General features: G+C 41.3%; 1 protein-coding gene across 1 annotated transcript in view; it reads right to left on the reverse strand.

The window, feature by feature from the left end:
* LRRC40 (leucine rich repeat containing 40) overlaps positions 1-21,794 on the reverse strand; it is a 404,320-nt gene that overhangs the window by 21,824 nt on the left and 360,702 nt on the right. The window contains exon 13 of the mRNA XM_086953851.1: positions 12,908-12,985. Coding sequence (XP_086809977.1) covers positions 12,908-12,985 — 78 coding nt within the window. The remainder of the gene's footprint in view (positions 1-12,907; positions 12,986-21,794) is intronic.

The raw sequence follows: 21,794 nt of genomic DNA on the forward strand, positions 1-21,794 counted from the left end.
AGAGCAAATACATAGAGTGATCGCTAAGTGTAAGAGTAAAAAGAAAGAGAAATGAAAAATTAGAAATGTGCTAAACCTTTAGAATGCTTTCATAGGTGATGACATACAGAGGTGCCTCCAAATAACATCATATATTACAATCAATGTTAAAACACTTGGTGTGCAGATACTGATTCAAAATGGAAAAACACTGGACTTGACATCATATATGACAATTATAATAGAAGTGAATGAAATTGGGTAGATGCACAACTTGTATTTGTTGAAAAGGTGAACACGCTGTGTTAAGTAATGTTAATTAGGGTTTACTGGTGCTCCGCAAGGTGACTCCGAGGGCCCAACGGCGTCTTACAATAGACAAGCCCATGTTTGTACTTAATTGTACTGATTCTAAATGGAATTACACTGGACTTGACATCTTATATGACAATTATAATAGAAGCCCATGATTGTACTTGGGAAGAACAATGATTTTAAATAACACAGTAGCTCATATTGATCATTTAAGCCCCCTGGGTTCAAGGTCCCCAGAAACTTAATCCAAAAGGTTTCTCTGCAAGCCAAATGTGTAAGACGATCTTTCCCACTAATAGGTTTTACCATTTCTAACACTGTAAATCGAATTCGTGGGATGTTGTGTGCCTTCTTCATCCAATGTGTAGCCAAACTAGATGAAGTGTGTTGATTCCGTATAGTACTTTTGTGCTCTATGATTCTAGTCTTTATCTTTCTGGATGTCCTCCCAACATATACCAAGCCGCATGGGCAGGGGATGGCATATATAAATCCAGACTATCACATTGCCACATTGTCCACAATTGTGGCATTTGCTCATGCCTTTAAACCTACTAGGTATTAGAGAACGTTTGTTTTTCAGTAACTCTCTCATGTTTTTCAGACCTTGACAGAGCAGTTTTCACACAGAGGGTCGTGGGCACAACCCTCAGCAGGGTAATCCCTTCTAAATTAAAATTTCTTCATTTTTGATTAATATAGATTAAATAGGTGTGCAGGTCATACACTTAAAGAGCAGTTTCACTGAGGTCCCTAACAAGACCAGCACCCCAACACATTACTTTATAGATCATGGCATCTTTCAAAGATATAGCCGATTTAACATTAAATCAGGCAGAAACCAAAGCTTACAGCAGTGATGAAGCAGCGTCTATTTACTCACTAATTGAGGAAGTACGGACTTTCAGCACTTCAGCGGGCTCCACTACACAAATGCTCAAACAATTAGAATACACTATGCGCAGAGAAGTTAACCAACGTCTGCATGCCACCACCTTAATGGAATATCATAAAGTTAAAAGGATTCCAAGAGGACTGAGGATTGCACTCACACCAATGTTGTTCAAATTTAACAAAGCTTTCATGACTAAGTGGTATGCAATCTTGAACAAATGTTCTCTAGATTTGATATTGCTTATCATAGAAGAGTTATGCAGTATTCTTCATGATTTAAAGGAGGACATTTATAAACTCAAAGAGGAGATCTCATTAACTTTACCGGCAGAAGACTGGGGAAAAATCTTGGAGGACATCAATGTGAGGCTGGATAATCATGCGAAAGAAATTCACAACCGTAAAATCAGAACATTTCGTAGAGATACGATAGATTATAAGTTGGACGAGGTCTACACTTGGGCAGAAGCATATGCACAAAAAAGATTCTTCACTAGAAACACAAGGAATACATCTTCAGAAGAAAGCGTAGTACCAGATGAAGACCTAACAGTACAAAGACCACCAGCACCAAGGAGTTGTTTACAAGCTAGTGGCACAACTTCAGAACAAGGCTCTTCAAGGGTTGATAAACCTTCTTTTAGCGGAAGGCCAATCGTCAAATCTTCCACCAGACAAGTCTCTAGAACAACAAAAAGGCACCGAATCAGGAGGGGACAAAACAACAAAAAAAACAACCGAAAGCGGTCGTCCCCAATGCATAGTCAAATGAGTAACCTAGTGGTGAATATATCCAAGAGAACTTGTACAAAAGAAGAAGAAAATGTTTTAAACAAAGGCATGTCCTTTGTTCCCACATAGGTATCCAATGGATTGGAAACGGAAATATCTTTGTTCAAATTTCTGAGAAAGTTACGCCTGAAATCGGTTTTTTCCACCTTAAACACTAATGAAGACACCCAGTCACGTGAAATCTTTAAACCTAAGAGTAAATTCATGTCTCCCATTTCGGATAAAACATTGGATAACTTTGAAACCCTTGTTAAGAAACATCTTGAAAAAGTGAAATACAGGAAACCTAAGTACACCAATTTAACGAACAAAGAAATGAGAATTCTAAATGATTTAAGACAGGACACTAAAATTACATTCCAGCCGGCGGACAAGGGCGGCGCTCTTGTAATAATGAATACTGATTTCTACAACCAGAAGGTGGATCTGCACGTGCAAGACACAGACATCTATATCAGATTAGATCGTGATCCTACAAGTGAATTCAGTAAACGCTTGGAAGAAATTGTTTTAAACGCCGAGGAAAAGGGGCTCATTAATGTCAATACCAGGAAATATCTACTACCCTCATTGCCACAAATACCTCACATCTACATGTTACCTAAAATTTACAAGCACTCCACAGACTCACCGTTTCGTCCCATCGTGGCAGGATGTGGATCGATTCAAGAACCACTTGGACGTTTCATTGATCACCACATGCAACCTCTCGTACAAAGTTGGACAACGTACATTAAGGACACAACTGATTGTCTTGTTAAATTAAAAGAAGTGAGCCATCTGGTACAATCGGATACACTATTATGCTCTATTGATGTAGGAGCGTTATACACATCGATTGCCCACAAGGAGGTCATGGAAGGAAATTGTTGAATTCGGACATCAATCAGGATTTGAGCATACTGTTACTGGAACTCCTACATTTTGCACTCTACCACAGCTACTTCTCTTGGAAAAACCATTACTATTTGTAACGCACTGGTACATTCATGCTTTTCTGGAGCACCGTCCTCGGCGAATATTTTCATGGCTCATTTAGAAGAAGAACACATTATAAGGAACCCAAAGTGGAGTGAGCATATATTCTTATTTCTCAGATTCATAGATGACATCTTTATAATTTGGCTGGGGAGCAGATCTAAACTCGAAGAGTGTCTACAGGACATCAATTCCAAGAATCCGAGGATCAAATTCAGACATAATATACAAGAGGACCGTATTCAGTTTTTGGATATAGAGATTTACAAATCCTCTGAGGGAATTTCAACGACAGTATTTCGAAAACCAACAGATGTAAACAACGCCTTACATTACAACAGTGCACACCCAAAGATGTTGAAAGATCATCTACCGAAATCACAGCTTATATGCATTAAGCTAATTTCTTCAGACCAGAAGCAATGTGAGAATCTGATGGAGGAACACATTGAACGTTACAAACAACGTGGTTATCCTGAAGAAGTATTGGAGAAAGCACACAAAGAGGTGGTTGCACTTGACAGAGCGAATCTACTCAAGAAATCAAGTAAACCATCCACTGAACGAATGGAGTTCATTTTGAAATATTCTGAGCAAGCTGCAATGATCAAAAAGATTATTCGCCAAAGGTGGGAGATCATAGCGAATGAACCTGATTTTGCAAATTTATTCACGAGCATTCCCATTTTTGCACATACTCACTCGAAAAACATGAGAGTTATTGAAAAACAAGCGTTCTCTAATAAATACCACAATTGTGGACAATGTGGCAATGTGATAGTCGGAAATTTATTTGCGCATCCCAGTACAGGTAAAACGATCAAATTACGACAACTCCGATTGCAATACCATAGGAGTTATATATGCCTTCCGCTGCCCATGCAGCTTGGTATATGTTGGGAGGACATCCAGAAAGATAAAGACTAGAATCATAGAGCACAAAAGTACCATACGGAATCGACACACTTCATCTAGTTTGGCTACACATTGGATGCAGAAGGCACACAACATACCACAAATTCGATTTACAGTGTTAGAAAAGGTAGAACCTATTAGTGGAAAAGATAATCATACACATTTGCCTGCAGAGAAACCTTTTGGATTAAGTTTCTGGGGACCATGAACCCAGGGGGCTTAAATGATCAATAAGAGCTACTGTGTTACTTATAATCATTGTTCTACCTAAGTACAATCATGGGCTTCTATTATAATTGTCATATAAGATGTCAGTCCAGTGTAATTCCATTTAGAATCGGTACTATTAAGTACAAACATGGGCTTCTATTATAATTGTCATATATGATGTAAAGTCCCGTGTTTTTCCATTTTGAATCAGTATCTGCACACCGAGTGTTTTAACATTGACTGTAATATAAGATGTTATTTGGAGGCACCTCTGTATGTCCTCACCTATGAAAGCATTGTAAAGGTTTAGCACATTTCTAATTTTTCATTTCTCTTTCTTCTTACTCTTACACTCTTCAGGACCACTTAGCGATCACTCTAAGTATTTGCTCTTATCGGGTTTGTTAATAAAGCTAGTTGATAAGTAAGTTTTCATATACGTCCGTGGCTTAACCCGGATGTTTTTCTCTGGATGACCATTCAGGTTTACACACATGCGTGTTCAGTACATTTATAGACGTTGACGTTCATCTTGTTTCTGACTCTCTCGGTAAACTGAGGTTAGCGAAGGCGCAGCTCTAACACATGCCCGCGGGAGCATTTCGGTATCCCAATTGGAAGTCTAACAACCAAGGGAGTAAGCGGACACGCACCACACACTGAGGTACGAGTACCATATATATTGGGATTAGCGTTTTGTCACACATGCATACGCATTTAGAGTATTTTCATTTTAAGGTACTTTGTTTGTGTCATGGCGTCGTAAACCGCACGGGGATCATTGCACGACTGCACAGAAGTGGAGAACTCTGGCAGGGATCTATTGTTGTAGTTACAGAAGCCTTTTTCTTGGGTAGGATTCTTACAGAGAACACTAGCTTAGGAGGATTCGGAAGGAACAAGCAGTGTTGACCATTTATCCGGCACTCTGTGTTTTACAGATCTCCCTAGCGCATCAGAACAATAGCAATGGACAATGGTTCTAAACAGGCAGTCACCCACATTTTTTAACTGTGAGTATATGTGACACTGGAGTCTCTTATCACTTCCGCATCGGTTTTTAGACAGGATCTTTTGTTTGTTAACGCAGTTTTTTCATTTCCTTGGGAAGTTCACGTGTAGTCAAATTTCTTTCTCATTCCATTCTCTTCCAGCACCATTTGGGATCTTTTCTTTCCTTCTTTAGTGGATTCGGTTTTCAATTCAACTAATGTGCTAATTCTATACCCATGTCGAAATGTAACTGTTTCAAATGAGTATACACTGTGAACCATTTACATATTCAGTTTGTCAATATGTACATTGCAGTGCCCAACGACAGAACCTGAAGTCTTAAAGAACAAACTTCAAAGTTTTTTGTTTTTCATTCACCCCTGAAGAAGGGTTCTGTTGAACCCGAAATGCATTGGGTTTTTTCTATAATAAATTTTTACTTGTAAATGTCAACTAAGTTTGTTCACTTGTTATTTCTTTTTCCGATATGTTGAGAAAACAATAAGGAAGCTTTTGCTCAATTTATCTTGTGAATACATGCACGTAAATGCTTTTTGTCTCAACAGTGTTCTTATTTATCTAGGAGGTATTCAGAAGATAAAGCACTTCACTAAGGTTTTTTAAGCTAAGAAATATAGCAGGCAGAAACCCTTAGGGACGGTAGGTAGAGGACCCTGCAGACCTGGATGTTTACAGGCCTCAACAGTATATTAAAACATGCCCACCATAAAATATAAGCCTTTACACACCTATTTAAATAGAAAACACACAAACACACAACCATACAGAGTAAAATACTATCTGTCAAAACAGTGCCAAATCACAAAAAAATGATTCCCACTGTTGGTCTTCGCTTTGCCTGGTTTTTGCACAGTATGCTCGCCTCCATACAGTTCAAGACAAAGTGCAAGCACACGATAATGTTGACTAGATTTCTTTGACCTTTTTCTAAGTGTATATAGATTTATGTATCACTGTAATGCATTTGGAAGTTTAGCCTGTAGTGCTTAAAGAGGTGTGCCAGTAGCATAGATATTGAAAAAAAGACAGGAGTGGGTCAATCACTTAATTAAACATGTCACAAGGAGTTTGGATGAATTGTGGTTGCAGCCAGTGAGGAATGAATTGACCAACAGGTCTAGTGATTCCTGCCCAGAGTTCACACCTAACTAGTAGAAGTTTGTGATAGATGGTGTTATAGGCTCCAGAGACAACAAGAAGAGTCAAGGCAGTTTTCTTATTCTCATCCAGGTATAAGAAATAATGTTTTCTCATGTTGACTTGTGCTGCTTTGATGTCCCTTGAAGGTCAGAATCTAGATTGGTGTACATGGGGAAGATTAAGATTTAAGATCTCTTTCAGTTGTCTTTGCGCATTCTTTTCCATGATTATAGAAAGGGAGCTTTTGATCAAGTCAGTTATGCTGAGACATGCAGCTGAACATGGGTTGGTGGCTGCTTAGGATGCGATCATTTTACGGGAGAGGTTTTGGACCACAGTTGTTTCGGAGAGTAGGAATGAGGTGAAGACTGATTGCAAGTGAGGTGAATAGATGATAGTACTGAGGCTCTTTTGGATTACCGAGACAAACGTAAAGATTTTGGTAGTTCTATACTCGGAAAACATTAGAAGGTATTTGCACTGTTGCTGAGATTTGCATGATGTGTTTCTAAAGCCATCTGACGTAGATTCTGATCGATCATTAAGATGTTCTTGTCTTTGGGTGTCTCCTGAAAGTGCTTGCAGAAGTAACAAAGCAACAAAATAGAAAAGTCACAAAGCAACAAAAATATATTTGGTACTGTCCTTCCAGAACCGTGCGTTCCTCAAAATCATGCAATGTCATGGTTCCCAAAATCAAAAAAAGTTAATTGGGGTGGCAGAAGGTATCTACTCCCTTGAGGGGTGTACACGGCTTAACTTGTCTTTTTTAATTAGTATCTCTTTTTTGGGACTGGGTTCTCTGCTTGGCACTGTAGTCTTTTCATTTGCCTCCTCGGGTAGTAGTTGCGCTTTATAAATAATTATTTCTTTTAAACCTTTCTAGACTTTCTTCATGGTTTCATGGTAACCTCTCCAGCGTATCTAGCAATTCATTTTTTTTCTTTGGTATGTATGCATATGGTGTTTCTATAGCGTGTACCTGGCCAAAAGGCCTTTACATGCTCTTCAGTTATTTTTGTTCCTGGTTTCAGTTGTACACTTCAGTTCATTGGCGAAACACTGTTGGTGGTTTGTTGGTTTTTCTTTGTATTTGGGGTTTGGCAAGAGCTACACTGTCTAAATAAATTGAGCTACATGGCACTGAGCATCGTACTAAGTTCAGTTGTTACAAGATTATTTTGTCAGCAACATAAGCCCGAGTGCTTCTATTTTGCTTCTATTTTTAACATGTTTGATAAGAATTTGTGATGCAGCATTTTTGCTTTGATTGGTTGGTATGTAGGTTACATTAAAGAGATAGACCGAGATGAAGAAATGGTCGAATTATGCCCGAGGCTTACACCGCCATGTTAGACACTTAAAAGTTCTGTCTGAAAATGAAGGCTAGTGTATGCCTTGCTGAGCGCAATAGCCACCACCACCTGGCTGAAGCTGTGGGACTGAATGCTGTTGAAGAGCTCGGAAGCTGGTTGACATCTGGGCTATCACCTAGGATAATGATTGAGTTGATTAGAAACCAAGTCTCTTTATGTCCAGCTACATGACAATTAGATGTGGCCATGAAGCAGTGGGAATGCCAAAATTCTTACCAGGTCCTACTTAGGCAAAGTTTCAGCTAGATGCTCCGAGCTTGGGGAAGGGGTATAATCATGTTTAGCAGTGGTGTTGAGGCTAGACACAGATAAAATCTGGGGTAAAGTAGGTTCATACCATTGAATGTGGTGGGAGTTAGTTGAGATGGAAAGCAATAGCTCCAAGTAAAGCCCCAGGGTTGTGATTTCGGACCATGGATGGTCGGTGAAAGTGTCAAGAGGTTTGATGGTAATACAGCATAAAAAGCCATGTTAGTGGCTTTGAGTGGTGAATATGGGTAGGGGAAAAAATCGATAAGGACGGTGGTACGGCATCTGATGGTGGTATGAGTCGTGATAATTTGTGGGGTAAAAATGGATGAGGTCCGCCGTGTGACATCTAATGGTGGTATAGAGCAACAGGTGAAACAGATTCAATACTGATGAATTTCACATTTTTGCATATTTGAAACTTCAGAAGACCTCCTTATAGGTCAACAGGTTCCGGTTGTTGACTTATATGGTGTTCACTTCAATGCTTTAGATAATTAATCATGTGTTTTCTAGAGCTACTTCGAGAGGTGGTAGTCTTTTGCCAACTTGAATTTCTGAGAGCTCATTTGAGGTAAGCAGAGACTGGAATAGTTCAGTGGCAATCCATAATTCTTGGTTGATTGTTAAGATGAGGAGGTCAGTCTAGGTAATTTTGGTCTTCAGGCTTAAGCAGGTGTAAGCTATTATAGTTTCATGGTTAGGTCTCAAATGTTTTTCAGACTTTTTTTCTGGCGCTTATGGACATTTAGGTTGGTGGTTACGGTATGGAGAAGCTTGAATGGTATCTATAGTGATCCTGTTCAATGCAGTTATGTATAAAAACTTGACATAACATGGAGAAAGTCGTACAACATAAAATTCAGCTGTGATCCTTTGTGGAAATGTTTTGTAAATGGACACGACTCATGTAATTTCTTGACTGGTAAAATCTGATTATTCTGTAATTCATAAAAAATGACTGAAGGACAAAATTAAAAAAACATTTGAACTGATTTAATGAACATTCTATGGAGGATCGTGTATTAGTGTCAACATTTTTATGCTTTATACTCCTACATAATATGCAGAGATTGGCATAAAATTGCATTTGCCTGATTTTATAAAACATACATGTTGTTCTGTATATTTTTACAGTGTGTAAAAATTGCCAGGAAGATGATTTTCAGAAAGAGCGGTAAGGCGCATGCTCTAAGAGAGGGGGATGTGTGCAAAGCAGTCATTTCTAATTTCCTTTGAGTTGGTAGAATAAAACGAAGGTTTACTGGAGCCCAAACAAATCGTAATAGTTTCATTTGATGATTAGGTGTCAAATCAGTTGGTTAAAAAAGGATCTGCAAGAACATGGATATATTTTGATGAAGTGACACAGACCCGCATGGGCGCTAGAAAATGGATTAAATGAAGATTTCCCCAATTCTTCTAGTTAGAAGACCCTGGCTGGACATGAAGTATTCAATGCCACGGTTTGCAAAACAATTTGAAGACAGGTTAAACATTTCATAAAGAATGACCGATTCTTCTCGGATAATACAAATTACAGAATGCCTTTAAAAATTCTTTATAGAAACATTAAACTCCAGCCATGCGCTCTAAAAACACTGAAACAATAGATACGTGTTATTGGGGGTGGGTGGGTGGCAGAAACAAAACAACCTTAACTATTTTGAACCCATATGACATTTTAGCCAAAATGGATACGTTACTTACCCGTAATCCTAGTTCTCTTCCTGGAAGAGAAACTGGTAAACTGAATTAGTGCATTACCTAACCGATAGATCAATTTGGATCAGAGGTGCTTCATTTCTCTTACACTACTTGATTGGATTAATTTATTGGTTTACAACACACAATATTCTTTCTTCCACAATATTACTCGCTATGAAAATGTAGGCAAAAATGTACATGTTAAGGTCCTGTCTTGACAGTCTTATTGGAGTGCCAACTTGGAGTACCTATTTGCCGTTTAGAGCAAGAAAGTCAATTATGCTCCATTTATGTATGTTCAGTATTGCCTTTCTGTAGATATGTAGAGTAGAAGTTCATATGTATTGTTGCAATTGTTCGTTTGACCATTCATTACTAAACTAGGACAATCTGTTCTTTAATACGGCTTCATAAAATGACGTGGACTTGTAATTCTGAATATCTGTTTTGGCTAAGAAATGAGACCGTTCGGAAATTTAGGGAACGTGTGAATAATTATTTGGCTTTAAAAAACAAATATTTGTCTTTTTCATATGTGAAATGTACAATGCAGTGAAAAATAGGATTTTTTGTGTACTGTGTTTTATTGGAAAGGGTCTATGTGTCATTACTAATGCAATCAGAATTAAAAATGTTTGTCGAAGCATCTTAAAATTTTAATTTTCTAGGAGGAAGTTATCTATTATAGGGAGATGCAGTGAACACTGCTTTGCTCTCTATGGAAACCCTCTTCTAGGGCTGCACGTATTCAACCGGTGAACAGCCTTTACAACAAAACTTTTACAACGCACTACCATTACGACGCAACCATTACAACGCAAACCATTACAACGCATTGCGCTGGGGGGCGCTCTAGGATAGGGAATACGTTTAATTTACTATCCAAAACCTTCCCTAGTGTCCATGGGGACTGGTGTTGGAATAGTAAATTAAACTTTTCACTATCCAGCACCCCAAAGCGCTATGCGTTGTAAAGGTTTTCGTTGTAAAGGCATGCGTGGTAAAAGCATGCGTTGTAACGTCATACATCCTATTCAACCAACTCGAACAGAGAAATATTTAGATAGCAAATGCTACCAGAGGGCAAATAACCCAAAGGCATGAGTGGCAAAACAGCACAGCCCTACTTTTGAGAGCGGACTATCCCCTACAAGGTAAATGGGTGTATTCCCTAGCTCTGATTGCCCAACAGAATGTACAGAAGGTATCCTGCCCCTCATGTCATGCACAGCATGTGTGCAGATGGCTAAGCATGTCCCTTCGTATGTGAGGTCCTGGACCGGTCCTGTGACTTGGAGAAATGCAGCAAGGATGCTGTCATTATGGGCATTGGCCTATAATTCGATTAAGATCATGGTTTCTGAATGCTGACAAACTTCCATGTGATAAGGGCATTCTCAAACTGTCACGGCAAGCCACACCTTGAAACTCACATCCCGCCCCTTTAGTAGAATTACTACTGTGAAGGAATCCGCACTTGTGGCGAACTGCATCCAGGGCAATACACAAATGATTATGTACAAAAGTCTTGATGAGTTTGCTTCAGCTGATCAGTCTGAGAAAGGGGACTCATTTGCCTCAAACTGAGAATCAAGTACCTTCTGTTGGAGCCTCATGCTTTTCTAGACTATGAATCACATTCAATTATATATTGATGCATCTATGCTGCACTCCCGCTGTAAACATAATATATGTCTGCCTCAACAATTTTAACAATAACGCATAATTAAACGTACTGTAAAATGCATCTATTACACAGAATCAGACGATATGTTCTATAAATTAACAGTGCTACATAATACTAAGGAGATAATTATACAAGAAACACGTAGAAAACCAGAAGCAAGAGTGCGCCCAGATTCACCGATTCATAAACAGATAAATGGATTTGTAAATTTGACAATTAAACATGTTCGCATAGATTCTAAATGTTTAAGGACACATTTAAGTGTTCAATAGTGCGCCAGCACACAAACAAAGCAGGGTCTATCATTAGTATGCAGAAAACGAGCAGACTGCATAGTTCTACAGAGTTTACAACCTTCTTAAAGATAATGGCGACATCTGATGCATTCCAAATGTAATTGTGCACCCAGTACTTGCTGCGACTGTCGCTTGGCGTGACCTTCCGTCCCCTCAGATACAATACACTGTACTGAAGGAGTGTGCGTAAAATGCAGTGATGTGGATCAGTGTGCCCAAGATGCAGTGCGGTGTGCTAGCTTAGTATCCCTACAATACAAAGCTATATGGTTGGTTAGTGCTCCTGTGCTGTACTGCCCAAAGGATGAGGTGCACTGTGGTAGTTTGGTGTCCCTAGGCTGCTCAATATTGAACCCTGAGTTTGTTTCCTAAGAATACAATGTCACAACTAAGTGGATTAGAGTACACTGTGGTGTGACAAAGGCAGAGGTTCACTGCCCTAAAGATGCAGTACTAAGAGGGAGTTTGTTGTCCATAGGCTGCTACAATGTCAAACCGGGAAGTTGTTTCCTTAGAATACAATGTCACAGGTAAGTGTGCAGTGGATAAGAGTACAATGTGGTGGGTTAGTATCCTTACCGTGCACTGTGGTGTGGTCAGTTAGAGTTAATAGGAGTGTTCAGTATAGTGAGTTACCTCTAGGGGGATGTTCACTGTAGAGTAGTAATGTCCAAAGTACGCAGCACACTGTGGTAATTAGTGTCTCCTTTAAAGTCTTTCGAAAACAGTAGTGTGGTCAGTCAGAGTCCCTAGAATCCAGTGAAACGTTAACAATTATTGTCACTGGCATGCAGTGCAATTTGAGGGACCTATTGGACTGAGTGCAGTGAGGTTGGTAATTGTCCCTAAAATTAATTGAAGTAGGTTCGTATTATTAGAACGATGGGCAGGGGGAGAGTAGTTTACCTACTATGCAGTGGAACATGGTGGATTAGTGTACTTGGTTAATCCCCTGAGCTACATTGGCAGGATTACAAGCAGTGATTTTAGGTGACACACAGAAACCTACAGCAAGTGCAGCAAAGATCAGCGCTATAAACATGATGACTAAATGAATCAGATGGACGAGGGAATACCTTTACATTTGTGGATCCAATTGGCCGTGAGCAACTGAAATGCAGGACGCTGAACACACATCTCTTGAAGCCTTGTGTTAAAAGCTGGCCCTTTCTATGTCAATCCTTCAGCACACGCAGTATTGCTACAAGTAAACACTCCCGAGGAACCAAACTTCACTCCAGTACCAGATAATCACATTAATAACAAATAAACTCTCAGACTTTTTTAACGGTTCTGTTACCGTTGATAAAAGAGAGTCCACGTATGAAATATAAAACAAAGTGTCCATCAATTACCTGTTAAATGACAGTATTATCGTCTGAAGTTTTAGTAATGCTTCCATTTCTGGAGGCAGGTAAGTCAGCACGTTATTCCTGAACAGAGAAAAGGAATCAGATCAAATCTATTAAAATTGTTGACAGCAAAACAAAACCCAATACTCATTTCATATAACTTCTACCACTGCATACGAACAGAGCAGAATCTTTAATTCTGTTTAATGCCACATCTATAGCCGTACAACAACTCAAAATCATAAGGTTTACAATGAAAAGAACTCTCTATTGACTTTCCAAAGACTAAAACAATGGCATTTTGTAAAAATTTCAAATGGTTTTGCAGTGGGCAGAATCAGCGTAATATAACTATGTACGACTATACGTTGGCCCCAAATTAAGGTGGAAACCTCAAACGCAAATATTATAAATAAAGTGTTTATGAACATGAGGTAGAACTAAAAAACGGATTGTCTGTATAAAGGTATTTAGAACAAACAAATTGGCAATTTGTGTTGTCAGTCAAAGGCATGCAGAGAATAAGGCAATGATCATTTGAACAGGATTGAAACTACGAAACTGAGACCATTTTTTAAAGATGCGAATCATAACACTGAAATCAGTTATATGGCTTTAATTGAGCCAAGTGGTAGCTTCGAGGCAGCTGCATATTAATTTTTTTGAGATACTCTTTCTTCCTCAAAACGGATTGATTGTTTGGTTGAAAAATCAAGCAACAAAATATATAGATAGCAAGAGAGAAAACTGCAGGGTGCACACTCAGCACACAGATTCTTTGGGGAGGGTGAGATCAGATCAAGTTGCACACATCTTGACACTCAGATGGAAACCGCCTCATCCCCCCCATACCCATCTGGAAATTGCTGCGAGACTGCCTCACAGACCAGGTGTTCAGTCACGATCACGGGGAACATATCCAAGAGCAAATCACACTAAACGCTGACAGGGCGTCATCTCGGCTGATCAAATGGGACACATTCAAAGTGGTAGCGAGGGGGCATTGCATACAACAAATAGTAGGGGTGCGCAGAACACTAAAGAAGACATTGCAGAAGGCGGAACAAACAATAGCGGCTCTAACAAATAAATCTGATGCGGGCGAGGCCGCCCCAGATCAAGTAGCCATCGCCAAAACAACTCACGCGGAGACGCTGAGAGATCTTTGCAAATATAATTTTAGGTTTTATGCTTCCAAGGTCCACAGGGAAGGCAATAGGGTGGGAACACTCCTAGCTTGGCACAGCAAGCAAGACCTGGATGTGAAACCAATTACTGAAATAGTGGACAAGGCTGGTATCCTCCGACATTCACAGGTAGACATTCTGCAAATTTTTTGCACGATTATTATTCTTACTTTATCGGGCCCCAGAGCAGCGCGACCATCACACGACCACTAGATTCTTGCACCCATTTCTCTTGCCCCAAATCCCGCCCTCGGACAAAAAAGCGCTGGAGGTGAAGATCAAGTCCACGGACATTTCCCAGGCAATTAGAGCGTTAGCATGTAATAAAGAACCAGGGATGGACGGCTTCCCACTCTAATATTATAGTACCTTCTCAGCCCGATTGACTTCCCGCATGGTGATCATGTATTACGACACACTAGACAAAGGCGAACTTCCGGGCTCCCTTAGGAAATGGATCATAGTTACATTCCCAAAACCGCACAGAGACCCAACGCTTCCCTCCTCATACAGACCAATCACCCTCCTAAATGCAGACTGCAAGATGCTGGGCAAACTTCTAGCAGACCGGAATGCCCAAATCCTGACACCATTGATCAACCCAGATCAATGCAGGTTTATCCAACGACGTAACACTTTGCAGAACTTACGTAGGTTAATCCTTATCCAAGACCGGGCGAGAGCGCAGTTCCCCACCGCAGCATGTCTAATACTGGACCTCGAAAAGGCCTTCGATACGCTGCTATGGTCATACTTTTTTGAGGTTCTCTGCAAAGTAAACATCGGACCCACACTGATGGCATACACAAAGCTCCTCTAAACACGCGCCTTAACTCACGAGTCAGAATAGGTAAAAATATCTCTCATCCATTCGCAATAGAAAGTGGAACCAGACAGGGGTGCCCACTATCTCCCCTGCTGTTGGAACCCCTGGCGATACGCCTGCGACAGAACGGCGAGACCTGGGGTATTCCACTGGCAGACCCAGTGCATTGCATATCCCTATACACGGATGACCTTTTACTTTATGTCCGTGACACTACCCAAGACTTAACGCTTATCTGATTGACAGTAAGGGAATTTACAGAGATCTCAGGCATTAAAGTTAACTGGGAAAAATCCACTATGTATCCGCTGAGTCCTCACTTGGCCCCATTCGAAATTCAGGTCGGAACTCAGACACTTGCATGGAGCACCGAGGCTCCCAGATATCTGGGAGTGAGATTGTATCACTCCCCGAAGGACCTGTACGAAGTGAATCACCGTAGGGCATTGGCGGGGATATGAACGGGGTTCTGGAAAACATTGCCCCATGCCCCCATTGGGCGAGTTGCACTGGCAAAAATGATTATGGTCCCCAGGCTACTCTACCACTTTGCAATCTTCCAGTTATACCACCGCGCCCATTGTTTAAAGAATTAGATACCCTACTCACCGAGCTGATCTGGGGAGGGAGTGAACACAGGGAGGCATTGTCTACGTTAAATTTAAAAGTGTGGTGTGGGGAGGATCATCTGCCCACCAAAATGTGCGCACAATATCATGAAACTCTCCGGTTTCTTCACAAGGTTCAATTTTATTCAATTCAAAAATTTGTAATCCATTCAAGGTTCTTGATAATATTCATCGTTCAAATTCAACGTAATTTGCAGACATAATCCTCATCTTATGGTGCATTTATCAATGTTGTTCACAGTTTTTGGAAGATACCCAATGCATTTCGGGTCAACACAAGAGGACCCTTCATCAGGGGTCTGTAAAGAAATGAAACAGGACCTGATAATGTACTCCACTAAATCATACATAACAATAAAATCAGTGAAATAATACGGTAAGGAAAGGCTCTCGACAAAAATTGGAAGAAAATATTATGGCATTGAACACCTTGAATGAGCGCATTAAATTTACCCATAATATTGAAAAAGAAACCATTGCATTCCTGGATGTGCAAGTATTGATGCAGAACAATAAGATCAGCACTAAAGTTTACACCAAAAAGACAGATAGAAATTCAAGTCTTCTGTTTCAAAGTTTTCATCCTGAGCAGCTTAAAAAGCATTTACCCACTTCTCATTATATAAGACTGAAAAGGATCACAACCAACAGCTCAGATCTAGAAGAATCTTTGAAGGAACAAACGATAAAATATCGTCAAAGGGGTTATCCTCAAGACATTCTTGATTCATCCTTGGCAAAAGTTGCAACACAATCCAGAGAAATTTTGTTGAAAGAAAAAACAAAGAAACTGTGTGTGTTGAAATATTCCACTGAATCCAGTAAGATAAAACGAATCATTAACAATCACTGGCCACTGATCCAATCAGAACCCGATCTCATTGGTTTGTATAATGACAAAATCACATTTGCGTTTCAAAGATCGAAAAACTTAAAAGAACTTCTTAATACACCTAAAAAAAGAGGATGTAAAATGGTGAGGTATGTTAAGATGCCAAAACTGCACTCATTGCAGCAATGTCATAATTGGGAATAAGTTGACACATCCGACGAAAGGTCACCAGATTGAACTGCAACACACAAGTACTTGTGATACTACTAATTGTATTTACATGATCAAATGCCCTTGTGGCAAAACATATGTGGGCCAGACGGAGCACAAATTGAAAGTACCTATAACAGAGCATAAGAGCAATATAAGACTTGCGAACAAGAAATCCACAGTAGCCAGTCATTGGAATGAAGTAAGACACCAAATTTCCCAACTACGTTTTATGGTTTTGGAGACTATTCCGCAGTACCGTGACAGGGATCCTGTCAAACAAAGACTAAGGGCTAATTATTTTTGGATTAAAAAATTGAATTTCACCCATCCCATGGGGTTAAATGATCGGATAGAATATTCTTGCTTTCTATAACATATGGTCACTTGAACCCCACATTGACTAAAGACTTACTCTGTGTTCTTATCAAAAGTCATAACCAACTGCAACTTTATCGACTTTATTTTTACTTAACTCCAGCCGCATCCATACCATACTGTTTATCTTGATGCAGTCTGCAATATTTTTTGTTTGTTACCAACACATTTGTGTCACATGCTTCAATAAGTTTTTGTTTTGTTTATTGATATTATGTTGTTTAGCTTCAACACAACTTTATTATCTATGAATCGCTGCATATTTCCTCTTGAAGTCGTTAAACTCCCATCACATGACATATGCATCACGCGTTTATCGCGTATCCATTGGCAGTCACTCCGGTCATGTGATCGGTTTGGTCCGTCTTTCATCACTTTTTATCTCACGCGTAATTTCATTTCCTGAATACCATGGTTCACGAAAGGAGTGGAGACACGGCTTGTTTCAGTCCTATGTAAGTTATCGAATCCAGCGCATCTGATTTTTCATGCCATTTTGGTATATAGCGCGTCACAGTTAGTTTGAGTCTGCCTAATCACACCCTAGCGCTCGCTTGCAAACCTTTCAACCCTGCATGTTTTTTAATTAACGCTTAAGATTTTGCATGTTGGTCACCGCACACCGTGCTTCCCCAGCAGATTTTTCGTGTTTATAGACGACTCACCGAACCAGCAGAGTAAACCACCGCTGAATGTTTTCTCACTCTTTCTATGAGATGATTCACTCCGTGTGCACTCCTTCAAGTTTTGGCAGGTCCGTCACACAATTTTCTTTGGGCACGAGTACCGTATTATGTCACTGATTTTATTGTTATTTATGATTTAGTGGAGTCAATTATCAGGTCCTGTTTCATTTCTTTACAGACCCCTGATGAAGGGTCCTCTTGTGTTGACCCGAAATCCATTGGGTATCTTCAAAAAACTGTGAACAACATTGATAATTGCACCATAAGATGATGATTATGTCTGCAAATTACGTTGAATTTGAACGATGAGTATTATCAAGAACCTTGAATGGATTACAAATTTTTGAATTGAATAAAATTGAACCTTGTGAAGAAACCGGAGAGTTTCATGATATATTGTGCGCACATTTTGGTGGGCAGATGATCCTCCCCACACCACGCTTTGAGATTTAAAGGCACGGCTAGACGACGCTCGACTAATGAGGCGCCAACCCGAGCAGATTTAACTATTCGTAATAACTCAGGAGCAAAACGAGTGCACGGGGATAACACAAATTTCTCTACGTTAAATGTACCCACAAATCAGGGGGGGTCGGGCGCCATCTTTTGAGAGATACTTCCTCGCGGCCCAGCTGCAGTGGTTGTCACACTGGACAGCAGAGCGACATACCGGGGAGGCCACTACTGAGGAGGACCGCATACCAGCAATCCACAGGATGCTGCTACCGGGCACCAAGCCCATGCGCACTCGACCGCTCCAGATATCCATAGCTCACACATGCATGATAAGAATCGACCGCAAGTCCAAAGGAAGACCTCCGTACTCACCGCTACTCCCTCTGGTAGATTTCCCCAGAGAGGAGAAATACTATAACGCTGGCACTCTACAGGTCTGGATCGACCTTGCAGTCACGGAGTTGGAGTCCCTGTTTGAGGAGGGCCAACGTAGTACGTATGCCCAGATGACCGAACCATATGGCCTCCCACCAGGCCAGTTTTTAACACACAGGCAACTCAGACAGTAGTACCTGCTACTGGGACCCAAACGAGGGGGAACCTCTGACACACCCAGTGATACATACTATTCTGCACATGGGAGCGGGCCGGCACCTGGTCACGTGGCTATACAAGGTCGTTCGGAAACGGATACTCCCCTCAATACAGTCTTTGCACCAGATATGGGAAACAGAAATGGGAAGGGTGTTTAACGATAGAGAATGGGATATAGCCTTCGAACACCGTGAAAAAGTCTCCAATAACGCATGTTTCAGGAACATTCAATTCAATGTCCTCAACAGAGCCTACCTCACTGTAATATCTACGCGGATGGGACAGGAGCGGCTGAGAATTCCAAGATGGCGCCCAACGGGACGCCAAATGAGAGAACCACGAGCGGTCTAGTGTCTGGAAAAGCAGAGGAGACGGCGCGGAGAGAACAGACGGAGAACCGCGGTTGGGACAGGTGGAAGGGGTTGACCGGTGATTGTGGGGGAGGAGGAGAGCGTTGATGCAGGAGTGTGGAGAAGCGAAAGACAGCTTGAGGAGTGACCGGAGCGTCGCGGGAGCCAGAGAGGACGTCTACAGCACCACAGAGAAGAGGGAGGATTCCCCAACAAACCCTGTGCTTGTATCCGGACTTCCCCCGAAAGAACAGGATGCCGCGATACCAGACGCCACGGTCCTGGGGGGCTGTGGCTCAAGGCAAGTGTCCTGGGCAGAAGGGTGAAGAAGGAGGTTGGCGGGAAAGGGGTTTAAGGGACTCTGGTATAAATAGGGCACTACGGTTGCTGAGTGATAACCCTTGCACAGGACCCTTTTCATTTTCCCCGTACCTTGAATTAATCCATTCCCTAACCCTCACTGTCGGAGACCTGTGAATGATGGTGATGGGGAGCACACTATAGAGTATTAAGGCTTTAGTACAGACAGTGACTCTAGTGTTGTGTTTCTGTTTTCCTTTTGGGGGAGTGCCGGCCCTGAGTGAAGTATTGACGGACTGCGTCAGGACAAAGAAGATCTGCATTTACAAGCCTCTACTCCAGGACTGCCATATCCCTTCTCTGTATTGATAAAGTTTATAGTGCATTTGAACTGTTGGGCTAGTAGTTTCAAATAAAGCCCCATACTATAATATCCTCAAGGACCACGTGTCATATTCTTAGGGCTGTACAAGCTGACCTAGAGAGGAGAAACCATCACACTCAGGCCACACCGTCTCCACTGTTTTTATCCAGACACACACTTCGCATGCCCCCGATGTCAAACCCCGAGGCTGACTTTAAGCACATTTTCTGGGATTGCCCTACCATTCAAAACTACTGGTATCGAGTCCACCAGACGCTTAGGGTGACGGCCAACATCCAGACTATGTCCACGTGGGAAGCGTGCGCTCTCGGGATCTTCCGCAAGCGGAAGACTGAAAAGGTGCAGAACCACTTTATGTCACTCCCTGTTCTTTTAGCAAAAAGGGGAATAGCCATGCCCTGGCGGGCCCCAACGGGACCCCTGGAAGCAGCCTGGGTAGGTGCCATTAAAAAAATGGGGTAAGGCAGAGGAAGAGGCACTGAGAGAAGAGGGAGTAAAAGGAATCCGTAACCATCCCATTTCTTTAGAATGGGGACACTTATTATACACATTCACGCACGAAACAACTCCGGTGGAAACACCAGGAGAGTCTCAATCTCAGACCCTACCTCGCTCCCCCGTAGAGTCAGTAGCGAAGTCCCACGACACCTGCCTAAATCCAATGCTATGCTAAAGTAATACCTGGAGCTTTCCTCTTCTACACTAGGGTACCACGCTATGAGGGCTCCAAACCTCCCTCCGCCCACATACGTACCATCACACCTCCGCATCACTACACCGCAAAAAGGCAACGACACCAGCCGCACTATTGATCCTCTCGACACACAGTCCGAAAGCTCCCCAACGCCCCCTTAATAATAAAAATAAGGGTAGCTTATAAAGCGCTTGGTTACGCAGAAGCGTGTCCCTGCGCTACAACTGAAGAACTCTGTGCGAGGTTTGCAGACCAGTGATCAGTTATCTGGAGAACCCCATAGTTGACAGTTATCAGTTTCACCCCATAGTTGACAGTTCGCTGTTTCACATCGGCAGCTACGACTCAGAGGACAGTCAGATGGGAACACATTCAGACAAGATTAGAGATGATAACACTGGGAATGAAAACATAAGAGTGGAATATTCATGCATGCCCATCGGAGGCAAGCCCAGCCAGAGTGTAAGACGCTACCGCTGAAAAGCCCAAACCAGCAGGAGGGTTCCTCCCAGATATTTTTTCTAGCGTCTGATTTTTATAATGGCTGTGATGCAGTAAAAATGAGTATGCTATTACTTACAATCACTCTGCTCTCAATTGCAGTTATGTGTCAATGCATTATAATGATGTAAGATGTCAATATGTAATAAGTAATGTAAAATCCCAATAAACGAATTTTAAACAAAACAAAAAAAAGGAGAGAGGAGTTGTCGCCCGAGGAGGAAAGAGTACATTGTACAAGTGTAACGCCCCATAGGGCGGTGTATTTAGCGGTTGGAGGGTTTAGAACTCTCATACTTCTCATCTTTTTAATTAGTAAATTCAAGCTGACAGACGCCGTCAACAAAAGAGTGGCCTGCAGAAATAGCAGATCTATAAACATTCATGGTTCTATAAGACAGGCCTGATGTAAACAGCTCTGACAAATAGTTAATGACATGCACTAAATCAGCTGAAACGGGATCATAACCTCGTTGAAAACACCAGCATAACCATTTGTCCCATGGCAATCAAAATACTTTCCTTGTTCCAGAAGCCAATGACTCAGAAATGAGTCTGAAAGCACATTACGAAAGCCCATGGATTCTCCACTGTCTCCTGAAATCTTCCATGCCGATTTGGTGTCGTTAATGGAAAATCCTGACCAGACTTGAAAGTTGTGGAATGCTGTAGGGATGGATTTGTGGTCGCCTTTAAGGTTGTTCAGATAAAGTATTATATCATCTGCATAGTCAGAGATAATATGGGTGGCAGTCCCGATCCTAATGCCCTTCACTGTTGCAACCTCCCGTAATTTGATGGCCAATGGTTCAAGCGCTAATATAAAGAGCAGGGGCGGTAATGGACATCCCGGACGCGTACC

The sequence above is a fragment of the Lissotriton vulgaris genome, chromosome 1_1, assembly GCF_964263255.1.
Source record: "Lissotriton vulgaris chromosome 1_1, aLisVul1.2, whole genome shotgun sequence".
Lineage (NCBI taxonomy): Eukaryota > Metazoa > Chordata > Amphibia > Caudata > Salamandridae > Lissotriton > Lissotriton vulgaris.